The following is a 17340-nucleotide window of genomic DNA, read 5'->3' as shown; positions in this document are numbered from 1 at the left end:
CCTTGGAGGGTAAAACTAGACAATCCATCATCTTTCTTTTCAACAATCATTGCCATTTATTGCTTCACAACCATAACACCAACAATAATGAGTCAATATCTATCATGGACACAGCACATAGGATATTTATATGCATCAATATCAGTATCTAATTTTCAATGTATTAGCATTATTCATTTTGGAAAAGAGATATTTTGAATACTCTCCAGTTATTTATTTGTCAACATTTTAAACTTTTTATGCTAAGATAAACTAGATTTCACAACAAGATATGAAACTGTGCTAAAATAAAATTTACAAGGTTTACCATAAAAAGCAGTGAAGCAAATTTTTCATTATGTGCATAGGTAGAAGTATCTGAATAGGTGTATGTCATTATTGAGCCATCTAGGATTTATAAATAAGGGCAAATATAGAAAACACACAGATTATGTGAAATGGGTGTAATTAGTATATGATCAAAGCAGGGCTAGTTAGCTTTTTCCACAAACTTACAAAAGATTTGATACATTTTAATTAATTTTCTTACGAGAATTACATAAGCTGTCATTCTAAAGCTACACAACTTGTCACTATTGTAGGAGTCGTTACCTTGCTATTACACATGTATCTCTTCTAAATTTTGAATATTTCTTAAAGTACTTTTTGTTCTTTATTTGATTTCAAAATTGTTGACTGTCAGTCTTTTCTCTATCCAGATATTTTAGTAGCTCCTTCTATCATCAGATAGCCTACAAGTTATATTGGGTAAAAGGTGACATTCACAAGGCATAATTAGAAAGACACAAGGAAATCAAAGAGAGAATTAAGGTAATTTATATCAGAAATAATGGGGGTAAAGGACCATAGATGGGGATGAGAAAGGGCAAAGAGGTAATAAATGGCTAAAAATATGGCATGGCAGCCATATGATTTTTAAAAAGATGGGTAAATACCTTTTTAAAAAGAAGGGTATATAAATAAGCTCAAGAGTTTTTTTGTTTGTTTCCTGTTATTTTTTGCATTTCTGAGATAGAAATGTTCCTTCTACAACCCTTTATTCAACTTTCCACCTGAGCAGCAATCTACCACTGAATCCTGAATGAGTGCATATGTTTGTTTGTGTCCATGGGAAATAAGGGAAGGGACCTGGTTCCAAATTGTTATCACTCCAAATCAGAGTTGCAAATCATTAGAATCTCTAATCATAACTAATCATCAGAATATAATTTCCCCTGAAAGTTCCAGTCCTTGTATTCTTGAGGAGAGCCTAAAACTTTTCCTCAAGGCTATATAAATAAAGTCTATATAAATAAAGCCTAGCCTTATTTAGTCATATATATGTACTCTATGTTTTCAAGACCATCGAACAGTGTGTGTGTGTGTGTGTGTGTGTGTGTGTAAGTTTTGGTGATAAAAGGTTAGATGGTACAAAGTCTCAGGACTATTTTTCAGTTCCATATATCTCAACAGCTCAACAAACTGCCCATAAGGTAGTCCTGCCTCCCTGCCAAAAATTGTAGCTCAAAAGTTCTCTTTAAAAAGTAGCACTACTTTTGATTCCAACTATAATGAAGTAACTTACATTGAATAAGCTTCTGAACAAAAGTAATAAAAAAGTTGAAAAAATACATAAAATGATAGCGTGAAGGCTTTGAGAGAAATCAGTTTAGGTAAGACTTGAACGACTGGAAAAGTTGGAGCTTATTTAGCAAAATGTTTTTGTGAGGGCATCTACTATTTTGGTGTGAAACAGAATAGAGGAAACTACAAAGGGTCAGTCTTACAGGCTAAGGAGTCAGATGACAAAATTCAGGTAAACCATATTGTGTGAGATTTGAAGAACAAAATCTCAGAGAAGAAGGAATTATAACAATATTCCTCTTGTAGTATTAGCCAACTCCTCAGATAAACATGCAAGAACTCCACAAACAGATGAAAACAGCAACTGCAAAGCTGAACTACTGAAGAGTAATTACGCCAGGCCTGTTGAAGTCCAGGCTGTGCCACAATTATGCTGCGGTTGAGACTCAAGAAGAACTGTAAAGGCTACACATCAGGGCTAAGGACAAGACTGAAAAAGACCAGAGTGACAAAGCCTGTGATGAGCTACACAGGGACAAAGTGATCCGCTGAGACTACGTACGCTTGCCTATTTAGAGGAAAATGACACGAATAAACATAGCTATAGAAGAGGATCGAAACACTGAAGTTAAACACACAAGCATTTTAAAATTATGATGATTGATGTTCCAGCAAATAGAACAAAGAGTAAAAAATTTATCAAAGACAAAGATCCCTATTTAAAGAGTAAAATTAAATCACTATGCCATGTCATATTAAAAAATCTACTTGAAATGGATAAAAGAATTAAATATAATACCCAAGCCTATAAAATTCCAGAATGAAAACTACAAGAACTTTCCATAACTTTGGTTTGGGCAATGATTATTTGAGATAATACTCCAAAAACCATAGTCAACAAAAGCAAAAAAAAAAAAAAAAAAAAAAAAAAAAAAAGACGAAAAAAAAGACAAATTGAAATACATCCAATTAAAAAGCTCTGCAGAACAAAAAATAAAATCAACACAGTAGAGATAACCTACAGAATATTTGCAAACATGAGTTAGACAGGGTTTAATACTCAAAACACTTATCAACTTCAAACAACTGAATAGTACGAAAGCAAATAACCTGGTATACAGATGGGCAAAGGGTTTATACAGATATTTCTTCAAAGGAGACACACAAATTATCCATAATCATCAAGGAAGTATAAAATGAAACTTATGAGATATCATCTCTCATGTAATAGAAAGGCTATTATTACAAAGAAGAAAAAGAATGCAGATTAGTGGGACTGCTATAGAAAACAGTATAGTGATTTCTCACAAAATTAAAGCCATCATACATTCAGTAATTCCACTACTGATTATAGGGCCAGAAGTATTAAAATCTGACTCTGTACCAGACATTTGCATTTTCATGCACACTGCAACATTATTCATAATAGACAAGATACGGAATCAGCTTAAATGTCCAAAGGATGAATGGATAGAGAAAATGTGGTACATATACATAGTGGAATACTATTTACACTTTAAAAAGAATATCCTGTTACTTGTGAAAACATGAATGAAACAGGAGGATATTACTGTTAGTAAAATAAGCTAGGCTCAGAAAAACAAATCTTGCAAGATCTCTCACACAAGTCAGCTAAAAAGAATCCATCTTACAGCAAAATGGTGTTCATAAGGAGCTGCAGGATAGAGAGCTATTACTCAAAGGTTACAAAATCTCAGGAAGCATAAATTCAAGATAACTATTTTACAATTGGTGATTATAATAATGATGCACTGCACCTTTAAAACTTGCAAAGAATACATTTTGAAAGTGTTCAATGCAAATAATGATAAGTATTTGAGGAAATGCATATGTTAACATAATTTAACCATCTTGCAGTGTACACTCAATTCAAAACATCATGTTGCTATCATATATAATTTAAAGGTAAAAATCTTTAAAATTTGAGTCAAATGAAAATAAAGATTGAATTCTAATATTTTCCATCTTCTCCTCCTCATTTCTTCTTCCCATTTGGGTTGCTCCCATCTCTTAACTCATTTTCAGTCTTGAAAAATAGAGGTCATTCTAAGTTGTTGTGAAGAAAAAATGATAGCCTTAGTTTTAAAAATTCATCAATTGAATGAAATGCATGACTGTGATTTCAAAAAGAGACTATCTATTTACTAAAAAGAGTACAGATTTAAATCTCATACTCTCAAACATTCTCAGCCACCTACAAATTTGTGACTATTTGTCAGTCTGAATCCCAGACTTTTATTTCATAGAAATAGGAGACCATGTGGGGACCAGGAAGAGAAAAGTCAGACAGTGCCCCCCGTGAGCCTACTGGCACGCGGGAATCATCACCCCTCATCCCCCATAAGCAACAGGCTGGTTCGGAGGACAGGCTGAGTTGATAGCAACTGAGGTATGAAAAGCAACTGGATGTTTATATTGTTTATTTGACTTTGCAGTTCGGGAGCCAGCAGTCTGAGCATCTATAAGGAGGATAACATTATGCAATATAGAAATTATGGGGGATTTTCTTCTACCTTGTTTTTGAAATCCAATATTGTTCTGTTTTGTTTTGTCCCTATTATTGTGCTTTGTTCAATATTCTGGTTTGACTGGTTTTATTATTTTGTTTTGGCTTGATTTTGCTATATCTGAAGGAATGGACAACTATCGTGAAGATAACAAGATATACTATGGTAACCATTGTTGTTTTCCTATTATCTTAAAAAAAGAGAAAGAAATAGGTTGAAGCTTACCTTAAAAATATGTTTTGAGCAATGAATGATATACTTTATACAGGGAGAGTGCTTAGCACACGGTGGGTTGCCAATGGTACTTCCTACCTTGTTTCTTCTCATTAACAGAGAAACATGAAAAACTGGGAAATATTGTCTGTATATCTCATGTTACTTTTCCCAACCAAGATGAAAGAATATGCAGCTTGAATTTGTTTTTACATCTTTCAAAGTAGAGAATGTTAGTGACTACCAAAAATATCTGTACAATATGTGCTAGTCAAAATTAAAGCTTCTTAAACCCCTAAGAAATTGAGTATTGCAAATATCTGGAATTATTTATTCTAGAATGTTATGCATGCACTGGTTTGCCTGGGAACAATCATTCCTGTTAAATCATTTGTTTGTGACACATCTAGTGAAGTCATGTCCATGATCAGTTTAATCACAGAATACAGAACAGTACATATTTTGACAGGAAAGTTGTTTGCATAAAGTGAAGCGTGTGGCAAATTTATAACCATAAAATGTTCATCATGCCTTTGGTTTGACAATCTTGGGCAAGAATCCTTTTATCCATATGTAGTTGTTTAAAGATATTTTTGTGTTCTATTTTAATAAAAAGACTACTGGTAAACAAAACCCATGTTAAGACATTGGAATAGTGAACAATCACAAATATAGCAAACTTTGAACCATATACTGATAGGATTATTTCCAAAAGATGAAAAATATTTCCAAAAGATGAGAAGTATAAAATAAAAAGCAGCCTTTATTCTGAGAACACGGAGAGAGATGGCTGGCACCCCCCTTATGAATGGGTTTTGGCCCAGACAGGACACTGTAGCCAGGAAAGCCTCAACCGGAAGCAGGAAGCCCCTATCTCCCCTGCCCCTAGGAATTTACCTGTGACGCCATCTTCCCACCCCTGGAAATTTACATATGGCGCCAAACCTAGGACCAATGGGCTACCTGTGTATCCCTAATGCCTGCCTTAGGTTCCACCCCAAACCGAGGCTATTTACATACCCCCACGCCACGTGTCTGCCTGAGAGATCACTGGTCGCCAATGGTGGGGGTGCCGGTCATCTCTCTCGTGTTCTCAGAATAAAGGCCGCTTTTTGTTTTATACTTCTCATCTTTTGGAAATAATCCTATCACATACTTTATCAGGAAATCTCTAAATTCTGAGGAAATCACACATTTCCAGCTGAATATTGTGTATCACTGAAATTGATTCTAGTCATAAGCACATGAAAATAAACAAGAAAGAAATTGGGTTAAGGGAACTCATCTATAAATAATATTTCCTTGGTATGTTGGTTAACAGTGTACAGATTTAATTTCTAGTTATTTTTTCAGTTACTCAATCAGTGACTGAATAACTCAGAGCTTTATAAAGCGAGGTTTAACATCTGCCTTTACGGTTACAAATGTCTTCCAAAGCACATGCAGTCAGAGCTAAGCACTAATTAGAAAAGAGACTTACATCATTAATTAGGAAAGGGACTTACATCACTCTCATGACCTTCCCGTAGATTGTATGTGAGGTCATGCTGAATGTCTTCCACGAATTTGTGAGCATATTCTGGGTAAAGGTCTAGCACTTCAAAGAGTCCTTTTAGGATGATGCACTGGAGATCACAGTAGGTTAAAGCCTTCACATCTGCGTTGGTCTTGATCACTTGGTCCTTAATTGATAGGTTTGCTCCAATTAGGTCCCCTTTCCCTAGAAACAGTAAAAAAAAAAAAAAAAAAAAAAAAAAATCCACACAAAGAAAACAAAACAAACCCAACAACAGGGAGAGAAAAAGCAAGATTAGGACTGGTAATGTCATTTGAGTTATAGATTAATTTCCCTCAGATTACACTGAAAAGAGAAGAATCTCTATCTCAGGCAGAGTTGAATTTGGGTCTCGAGAATTCTCTGGTGTGGAACACAGACAAACAGGAACACACTGCGGCTAGCCTCCCACTGTGACAACTCGAAATATCTTTGAATATTGTAAATAAACTTTGCAACACAAAACTGTTATTGGTTAGGAACACTGATCCCAGAAGAAGAGCTGAAGGATTTAGTGAGGAGCCATAGGTCAACTCTGGGCTCCAGACAGGTGCTCCTTTACAAATGGCTTTAGACAAATGAGTGGACATTTTGTCTTAGTCACCTTAAGCATTCAAGGTAAGTAAAAATGGATCGTGTTTTTCTGGGGGGAAAAATCTCGGGTAAGATGAGCAAAAAGTCTATTAATTATTTTAATTTAGAACTTTGAACAATAATGTAAGCGTGACCTTCAATTTTTGAATACACTCAGGCTCATACTTATCATGCTTACAAGACAGAAGGGTTATGGGAAAGAGCAAATTCCCACCTTGGAGCCTGGAGGAAGAGGCATCTATTGTACACTACAGACAACAAACCTATTGTATAAATACAACAGACAGTTCTATTGCTTTGAAAGTATAAAACTCCCTTTGATAACAGAAAATTAATAAATAAAAATATGTACTTTCCTCTTCTATCACAGAAGGAGCAGGCAGAAGGAGAGGGAGGGGGAGAGAGATCCAAAGCTACTTTATCCAAATGTCCTGTGTCCTGGCTCACACCCAATATATCTTGACATGTGCACGTATGCACATGTGTGTAATATCCCCGTATGTCAGTCTTAGGCTGGAATTCAACTGTCTGGGGGTTAACTTGTTTGTAGTTTGTTGATTAGATAATAGTGGACAGTTTGCTTGAATCTTTAAGAAATTATTAAATTGACATAATTAGTTTTAGCTGACAGAAAGGGGAGAATAACTACAAATGCTTTGGATTTCTTTTAAACACAGTCATTAGTTCATCCAAAAGCCATGTGAAAACGTGAAAGAAAACTCACCAAATTTTTAGACAAACTTACAAAAAATATCAGAGGTTTATAAGAGGGCACTAATCCTAAAATCACTCATGATTACAAATTAGGAGTTTATGAGTTTTTGTTCACAAAGGGGATTATGTCTTAACTTTAAATTTTATTATTTTAATGGTCATTTTCATTTATTTCACATGAAACTACCAACAACAATTAAATAACAACAACTACCACCAAATAAGATACCATTGTAATGTTATTAAAATAAATTACCCCATTCCCAATTTGAAATTTTTTTAACTTCTAAAGTTTTTGTTTTTTTATACTCAGAATTAATAGAAAAAAAGTCCTTGGCACACAGCCAGCTTCAATAAAAGTCTGTTTTATTTAATTTGTCACTAAAAAAGACCTATCAAATTAAACATGAACACTTGCAGTATTCATAAATATTTATGGAAGTTGAAAAAATCACAGGTTTCTAAATCATTGAATTACATGTAGGCATCAACTTCAAATTAATATTGGATTTAAACTTTCAAACTGACAGGAGAAAAGAACACAGTAAAATCTGTATTTACAGTCACTAAGAGGTGATAAATGGTTTCACGCAGTAGAAGAATTTAAGTTGAATTAGCGAATTATTGAATATTGCTAAATTTAGGAATTTTGTTTTCTGCATATTTTATTACAAATCTAAATTGCTCCTCAAATACTCAAAATCATGTATGGATGCAACATATAGCCAGGATGTCTTGAATAGAGTAAATGTTAAAATTCATACATCTAAGGAGAATTCAGCATGGTGCAGTATCATGTACACTGAGCATTCACATTCTTTGGTAAGCAAGCAGAATTTTAAGTTATCATGCTTTCATATATTAGATTGCCCTGGTGTGACTTTTTCAGCTTCAGTGGCAATAAGTGTAAAAATAGCACCAACATCTTGCTAAACTCAGCAACCTAGAAAGAATCCCACTTTATTCACTCCGTGAATATTTATGAAGCATGGACTATATGTGCTGGACCTTATGCTCAGCCTTGGCAAATACCCATGTTTCTCACCCTCAGTAATTTTATAATCATGTGGGAGTCTCACTATCTAGATTTAGGATCTTAAACTAAGTTTCTTAATATTTTGGTTCACAGTATCTTTATTTTTAAAAGAAAAGAAAGATTTATATAATGTCTTTTGGTCTGGATTTTTTCATAATTATATTATTAATAATTGTTAATCGGTTATCCTTCCATTGAGGAAAAAAAAGGATAAGATACATCTGTAAACCATTAGGTTAGAACATAACATGTTTAATTATAAAGTTAAGTGAAAAAGTTCATCTGTACATATAGAATCCATTTATGGGTGTATCATCATTCTCTTTTAGAACCACAATGAACGAACTGATGAAAAAAAAAACCCAATTACTTGGGAACGAAATTAAAGTGTACAAGAGAAAACATCCTATCCTTATAATGAGTTCCTTCTCCTGTGACAACTGCCCCCGTCGTATCAGCTTAGGAAGTGTATTCACGTGCTGAATAGATTGCACAGTTGCCAGTATAAATTTATGGCTTGGAAGTTGTTTGGTGGCGCTTCTTCCTCAAAATCCTGCTAATATGAATCTATTTCATAAGTAGAGTGAATAGGTATTCAGTATCTGCAGATCAAATGTCATGCCCTGGGCTTTACTTTGCCAAAGTCAGTGTTGCTTTGGATAATTTGTCGTAGGGAAGTGAAAGAATCAATCTCACTTGAAGTAATGCTAATCATAGAAGCAAATAATAATTTATTATCTTTGCTTGGGTTTAGCACTAATAATACACACCAGTGTTTAAAATGGTCACATGGCAATTTGCACGTAAATTCTTTTAAATATATACATGGTTAAAAAAAAAAGAAAGAAAAGTAAAGATGTTAATCCTGGAAGTCACAATTCATGGAAATAATTGGGACTAGGAACAAGATAGCAATAAAGCAAATCTTTTAGCCATAAATCAATATTTTATAGTAAGAAAATTGACTTAAATTATGTTTTACAAGCTGAAACAGTTATGCAAAAGCCATTAAATTTGCATCCTTCTTGTTCTAAATTATGAAACATCCCCTTTATATGGCTTTCCTAAAATAATTGCTAGTTGTCAAATTTAACAGTACACAATTAAGCCAAAACCCACACTGTATCAATTTTCAAATGGCACATTAGTTTTGGTTCTGTAGATCAAATCATAAGGTTTTAAAATATGACTAGATACTTTAAAAGTAGATTTTGTAAACAGGCAGGCTATAAAAGTTACAGTGATACCGAAGAAAACTATGGGAAAATATTTTACAATTAAAATTTTTGAAACAAACTAGAAATGATTGTCAATTCCAATTTAGAAGTACAAAATGATTGGATAATTGGTCTTTAATTGTATAACTTTGAGAAAAGAGCACCGATACGTGAAATTCTCTACCTAAGGAAAGGAAAACACACAAGTAGGCAGCCTCAGCAGCATAATGATAAAGAAGGGAACAAGTGAGTTTGCAATAGACAATCTGGGTTCTATTTCACGCTTTTCTTTCAAGGAGAAATATGGAGTCAAGATACAGAGCCAACCCTTTGAAAGCTGGTGCCACTTTTCCTGTGTAAGGTGCTACACAAGAAGGGATGAAAAGCACACAACTCTATCCATCTTCACTAGCTCTTTTTCTGATTTTAATTGGGAATAATCAAACCACCTTACTCTGTATGAGCTGCTATCACCAAATACTGTGAACTAGACGGTCTGTAAGCAGCGGAAGTTTGCTTCTCATGGTTCTGAATACAAGAAAGCTCAAGATCAAGTCTCCAGCAGATTCAGGGTCTAGTGGAGGCCTACTGTCTGATTCTTACCGGATGCTTTTTCACTCTGTGCTCACGTGGTAGAAGAGGAAAGCAGCTCTGAGGCCCTCTTTTATAAAGACACTTACTCCTTTCATTAAGGCTCTGTGGTAACAACCTAACCATCTCTGAGGCCCTACCTCCTAATGCCACAATTCTGCTGCTACTGTTTCAACACATGGATGCAGGAGGAATATTACACACACCAACTTAATAAAGTTGCAAGATTTAAATAGGACAATGGACACAAACACTCAGTTCACATTAGGGTTTCTAAAATATTGATTCTCCTCCTTTTTGCAAAATATAATCTGTTGTGAAGCTCAGTAGCTGGAACTCAGTGATGGCAGACTAGCAATTACTGTTAGGTACTGTGTAGATCAGGAATGAGCACTGGGAACAGAGTCCAAGATACAGGTTAGCCTCAGCTTTGGGAACACAGAAAAGAGCACTGTGGTCTGTTTCTCTGTGCCGTGAAAATTCAAATGAAGTCCCATGTATGAAAATGCTTTGCATGTGGTTATTTATAAACATTAGGCTCTCAGAAAATGAGAATAAACAAAAGGTACAGCAGTCCTTCTTAAAAGCATAAAATTCCAAATATCAGTGTTTCATGTTTGTGCCAACATATACTATGAATTCTCTTGCCACTCACCATCCTGCTACTATCATGGGCTATTCTCCTATCATGACCTCTAGTAACTTCCACAAGGGCAAGGGATTTGGCTATTTTCTTTCCTGTTCTTCAGAACAGTGCTGTAATCACTCATGGGTCCTTGGTATGCACTGAGTAAATAAGTAAACCAGCAAATGAAAGTGAATTTTAAAAGAAGCTCACATAAAATTGTAATAGAAATTTTTCCATATTTATCTTTTGGTTAGTGGCCCTTTATGTTTCCACAAAGACTAATTTAACATTCAGAGTAAACTTCATGGCACAACATTTTCACATTTGTATGAGGGTATTTTTTAGGAACTAGAAAGAGCCTAGAGTCACCTTGACAGCATCAAATCAATAATTGCTGCAGTGAAAGTTTATTCTGGAAGTATTTTTTGGTTTATTTTTACTTTATTTCTAGAACAAACAAAGCTTAATTTTTGTGTTCTCTAATTGATTCTCTGCAAAAATACAGAAATACCATCTTAAAACTGATCCGTTATTTCACCAGGAGGCAGTCTATCATGATTAGCAATTTGCCTTTAGGACAAAGAAAGAATAGAGCTGCTTTCTTTTAATATGTGATTCGGCAAGTTAACAAAGATGTCCTTTATTCTTTTGTGCAGTAAAATTTATACCATTGGATGTTTTTTTTTGCAGGAATCAAATGATATAACACTTAGGTAAATTAAGCTCATATGAAGGGTACTCCTGAGTTCATATATCCATCTTTAATTTTCCTTCTGTTACTAGTGATCCTTTCTCCCCTTTTTCATTGTAACTCATGCTCCAGAGTGAAACTACACAGAAGCTTCTTAACTAGACCTACCAAGAATAGCCAGTACCATGCTGTCTTTAAGTACTTCCATGGAGCCCGAGCATACAAAGTAGATGGCCTGCAAAGCGTCCCCCTGGCGCAGCAGATACTCGCCCGGAGCACAGAAAGAAGTTTTGATGTGTAGAGACAGAGACCTGAGGCAGCCCCGGCTGGCACATTCAAACAGGGACAACTGTAAGATCTCCTTGTTCAAGTGCATAGTGATGTCAGAACGCAGTTCATCTGGAAAGTCTTTCAAAAGCTGTGGGAGAAGGTAAAGGATGAAATCAAACTGAGGTAGTAGAGCCTAACTGATTTACAATGCAAGAAAATGGGATGCTCTTACTGCTTTTTGGTCAGCCAGTGTATACAAGAAGAAGTCTATGCATTTTTATAAATATTTACAGTTTTAGAAATATTTTTCAATGACTGACCTTAATTATGTGCTACTGAATGATCAATTGATAAGTCTGGAGAAATAGAAAAAAATTAATAAAGGAACTTGGAAGGAAAGCATTAACTCATTATGGCTTCTAAAAATTTCTGTTTGGGACAGCTGCTATAGAATCAGGACCTGATGGTATTTCCTGTGGCATCATCATCACATGAAAAAACGAGAAACCAAACTACCATTCCTAAAATGTTGGTTACTGGCTTGGTTGGTGGACTGGTAAAATGCTTGGTTGATTTATCTGACACTTTTTCATGGTGGTGGTACTATTTATGGAAGCCTACATATAACACTTGTGCTGGAATTTTTGGTTTTACTTTATTGTTTCTAATGGCAACTTTTGCTTGATTAACCTAATTATCCAAGATTGCATATTATCTTATCATAAGAATTGGTTTTTGAAAGAGGAACAATGAGAATGAAAACAAATCTATTTGATTGACCAAGGTAGCAAGTTAATAACCACACTAGTAAGCTCAGAGTGGAAATGTGAATGTGTAGTCCAAAGAAGATGAGTTGAGTTTCACAAGGGCTTAACAAAAGAGATAATGAAATTGCTAGGTGTGTTTATTGTCTCTGATATCTGCATTTGAGTATCTTGTTTTTACCTTACGATATGTGTTTTCTGCCTGAAAACATCAGCAATAAAAAATGAACATTACCTCATTTGAATCTATTCCATTGTTGACTGACCAGGTTGTTTGAAAATATTCAAGCATCCTCTGCTTGAGCTGTTGAGGCAGGTGATGAACACGAATGAAGTCCTTCAGATCCTTGGTTCTAGTGTGGTAGAGAGACCACCTGGAGTACATCCTCTGTATGATTGCGGTCACATTTCCAAATACCAAAGCATGCATCAAGGCTGGAGAGAACACAACATATAATGAGGAATAGGAGGGGCACCCATTCAGGTCAATTTACAGTCTGCGTGTCTTGGGTCAAAGTATAGCATCTTATGTGGCTATATTGGTACAGCTATTTTGAGTGATGGTCCAGCTGTTTTGTCACAGGGTACACCTGAAATAGCTGGAGATTGGTCAGAGTTAACATGAAGAAACTGTCAGTGATACTCAAAATAAGCTCTTTGTTCACCATCAATATTTTAGCTGTCATCTGACTATAAGAACTTACTTTGGACCGTATCCACACCTATATGTTTTAATATTTATGGGCAGGTTGTAGTGACACAGACCTGTGATCTTAGCTACTTGAGAAGGTAAGGTGGGAGGATTGTAAGGTACAGGCCAGCCTGAGAACGTTGGAAACAGACTGTTTCAAAATAAAGTAAAAAGAGGTTTGGGATGTTGTTCAGTATTACGGCTCTTGCTTAGCATGTGTGAAGTGCTGGGAACATTTCTCAAAACTACACACACACCAACACAGAGAATTATATATAGTTTAATATGTCTGACAAAATAGCTTTAGTTTTTGATAGATTATGCTATAAATTTATATCTTAAACTTTTTTATAACAAATTTTAAAAATAAACTTTATAACTTCATAGTTACTCTATGTGGGAATTTTATCTCATCTCCTAAAAGTTGTCATTTAAAGTTAGTTTTAGAATATGAAATATTATATATTGGAACTCCTTGAGTATTGAGGAAGGTGCCAGAAATACAATTGATTGCTGGAGCAGTCTGAAGCTGAAAAGGATATGGCTCCAGTCCTCAGCTCCACCCCAGGCCTGCTGCCAAATTTGGGCATGTTCAAGACAGAAATAAATTCACAGAGGAAGATAGTCTGCAGAGAGTCCCTGCTGCCATCCTGAGCCGAGCCAGCATGGTACATATACGTGGGACTCTGGTTCCAGTGAAGTTGGGCAGTCAGATGACATTTCTCTTTCCACAGAATCTCTGTTTCCACAGCTACTACCAGAGTGTAATGAAAGTCTCTGTTCACCAATAGACTCAGAGGGTGATAAGGCTGGGGATAAGTTTTCTTGCCCCCAGAGAGGAGAGGAGAGAGGATGGACTTTATTTCTGAGGAATTGCCTACACTGGAAAGTATCTGGTAGCCTGACGTAGAAAGGGCGCAGCAGAATTTTGTAAACAATGTCATTAACAGAGTGAAACTGGAATGGCCCACGAGACACCAGGAAATAACCCAGAAGGCTTGGGTTTAGCTGGTGTTGTGAAACTGAGGGAAGAGAAAGAACTGGGTATACTTATATTTATGAGCAGATTAATGTGCAGATGTTAGCCCTGATCTTCATTCTAGGAGACTGGCAGTGAAGAGAGAAGCTCAGAGTTTGAGTGAAATCATCTGTTTCACAAATTTTACCTTAAAAAGATTAAAAACAGTAGTTTGTCTACTGCAATAAAGTCTCAATGTTTAAGGAGCTATTTTAAAATGTTCCTGGCATCAAAATAGATACATTAGTATAAATGTGTCAAAATTTTGTTACATTTTCTGTCCTAAATATTTTTTTTTCTTTTTCCTATTTATCGGTACCAGGGATCGAACCCACAACTGTCTGCTTGCCAGGCAGGCACTTATGCCACTGACCTAAACCCCTACCCCCTTCCTTCCTAAACATTATAGGGCCACCTCAATACAATTTCTAGTTTCCTCTACATTTACTAGCAATTAGATAACATTGGCACACTAACTTTATTTTAATCTAAACATTGAATTAAAGTCCTTAAAATATTATACATTATAATTTCTCTAGAGAATACCAGGGAGCCCGCCTTATGTAGTTATTTTGTAAAGCCTGCTAAAATAATGTTAAACTTAGGGTCTGCACATGGTAGACAACATAGTGGGGCACTGACAATGGGGACTTCCGAATTAAACAGGTTGAGATTTGAATCTTGAATCAGCATCTTTCTAATTCTGTGAACTGGTAAAGTTATATAATTCCTTTACACAGACTCGTTTTCTTTATATGTTAAGCAGTAAAACTAATATCTTACTCACGGAGTTGTTTTAAGATTTAAAGTGTACATATATGCACACAAACATGCATTTTAAAAAATATCTAGTATATGTAATGAAAACAGTGGTTGTTCTATTCATGATAGCTTTCTCCTATGAAAGTGAACAGTATTTTATGACAGTTCAGTATGTTTGATGGTGTGCTCAAAGTTCAGTGTGCCCCTTTGGGGAGTAGGACCCAGGTGTTAAAATTTCCCGTAAACTCCTGAGTAATGAAGAGTTAGGGTTCATAGTGGAAATCACTTTTTGATGAAAAAATTTCCATAAGTATTCAACAAATACCTACAAGCTGAGCATGGAGGTACATTTAATCCTACCTCTTACAAGGCTGAGGCAGAAGTGTTATGGTTGATAAACTGTCAACCTGAGAAGTTTAGAACTTTAACTGAGAGACTCAGCAGGAGGCCAGATCTTTACTTTGTAAATATCCTCATCTTGTGCAAGAGGAGGGCAGAGAGATTTTGTGAGTGCTACACCCTCCCTGGAGGTAGGGATGGCCTGTGTACAACATAAAGGAGGAGAAGAGGCTTGTTCTCCACTTGGCTGCTAACTTGAAGTATTGCCCCAGTGCCGAGCCACCCTGCCTCGGAGCCAGCCAATTATGGACTGAAACCTCCACAAACAGTGAGCTAAATAAACCTTTCCTTCCTTCACTTTGGGAGTCAGGTGTTTTGTCCCAGCAACAAGAGAAGAATAACCAAGAAAAGGAAGATCACTGTAAGTTGGGGCCAGCCTGAGCTACATGAGAACTTGTCTCAAAGAAAACAAAACAAACAAACAAAAACATCAATAAAGGCCTGAAACATGCAAACGTATCTTATTTCTATATGTTCTAATGTGAAATATGGCTCTTAAATGCTAAAAAGTTACTCCAAGAAAAATGTATATTATTGGACAATTTAAAGTTGCATGGCTTTTTGTGGATTCTAAATAGGTTCTTTTTATTCTTATGGTTTTATAAGCATAGCACTTCTAATGCTTAAATATTTAATTTGGAAGAGATTTCTATTTACAGTAAATACTTACCAAAGAAAAGAACTGATCCTGCTCCAAGTCAAAGAAATGAAACCCTGATTTCAGACTCTGGTAACACACAAGCTAAGTGTTTGGAAATCTTACCATCTTTAACACAATGTAATAGTCTTTTCATGGAGATTACGCTGAGTTCAGAGAATAATTTTATTTCACTTATTTTAACCCTACTTTCTTTAATTATGTGTATGATTTTAACTTTGCTTTTCTTAATTATAGTGTGGAAAGCATTTAAAGTAAGAAAAGTAATATGTACAGATCATTTAGCATACTAATTGTGCATTATCAATAAACTGAATTACTGGATTAATTGTAGTATTCATAAGTGTTGTTGGAAAGTACTAGTCTATGTCTTAGTCATCATAATTTCAAAGTCTCATTTCAGCATAAGAGACTATTTATAATTTAAGGAATAAAAAAAATAAAATCATGATTCTCATAGTTTTTCACTTTCCAAAGTTGTTACGGCCTTTCTGTCATGATTTCATTTCACCCTGACAAAGAGTATGTATAACTGTCAGACTAAATCATTCCACCTGCTATAAAGTTTGACTCAAGAACTTCTATATCCAGGTCAGTTTGGAAATTATCACTTACTTTTTCTTTATTCCTAGCAAACTTGATGCATATAATTCTTGAGTACTAGACCTGCTTAGTGTGTGGGAGGCTCTTTCTCTTTATGTAGGAGTTTTGCATAAAAAGCATTTTGTAACATATCATTTCAGTATCATGTCTTTGGAGGAAAATTATCAATTGAGATCATAGAAGAAAGTGAATATATCTCAAATGAAAAGAAGCCCTTCTGTGGAACTGTCCGATTTTTTTTCTCTCTCTTGTTCTTTTCCTTTCCTTTCTTCTCCCCCCTTCCCTTTCTCTTTCCTTCCCTGGATTTGGGGCAAATTTATCCTCCTAGGATGTAACAAAATTTCTCATTTCTTTAGCCAACTATCCTACAGTAGCTTTAGAATCTATGCATGCAGTTTTCTCCTGAAATAGAGACCAGAGATTACATTTTAGGTGACCTTAGCAGCCCTACCCTTCCCTCTCAGCCCCTCTTTGCTCTAGATCTTTCCCTTCCTAATTACAAGTGTAGTGGGTTATGGATAACAAATGGCACAGAATAAAAAGTGAGGAAACATTCCTAGATAACGAATTTAAATAGCAGTGCAAAGGCATATTAAAAATGGCTTGGATTTATGGACATTACAGCTCACGTGGGTCCAATAAAATTATGTCCAGGAAATATATATAGGGTTGATGAACCCAGGGAGAGTGTCGACTGCTTGATTCACAACAATAATGTTTCACTTAAAATAGACCTGTCCTCAGAGATGAGCCGTCTATACCAGGAAACTTCATCTCATTATTCAGACTGAGTTGATGGTCCCATCAATTGAGACAAACTTATAGACAGTCACTACTTAGTATGA

General features: G+C 35.4%; 1 protein-coding gene across 1 annotated transcript in view; it reads right to left on the bottom strand.

Annotated features, from left to right (window-relative positions):
• Kcnh8 (potassium voltage-gated channel subfamily H member 8) overlaps positions 1-17340 on the bottom strand; it is a 356910-nt gene that overhangs the window by 71023 nt on the left and 268547 nt on the right. The window contains exons 9-11 of the mRNA XM_063256994.1: positions 12600-12799; positions 11499-11748; positions 5810-6024 (exon numbers count right to left, since the gene is read on the bottom strand). Of these exons, the coding sequence (XP_063113064.1) occupies positions 5810-6024; positions 11499-11748; positions 12600-12799 (665 nt within the window). The remainder of the gene's footprint in view (positions 1-5809; positions 6025-11498; positions 11749-12599; positions 12800-17340) is intronic.

The sequence above is a fragment of the Cavia porcellus genome, unplaced genomic scaffold (genome assembly GCF_034190915.1).
Source record: "Cavia porcellus strain 051 isolate PalLab524CR breed Dunkin Hartley unplaced genomic scaffold, mCavPor4.1 scaffold_10, whole genome shotgun sequence".
Lineage (NCBI taxonomy): Eukaryota > Metazoa > Chordata > Mammalia > Rodentia > Caviidae > Cavia > Cavia porcellus.
Note: the sequence above shows the minus strand (reverse complement) of the source record. Positions and strands in the feature narration are given on the sequence as shown.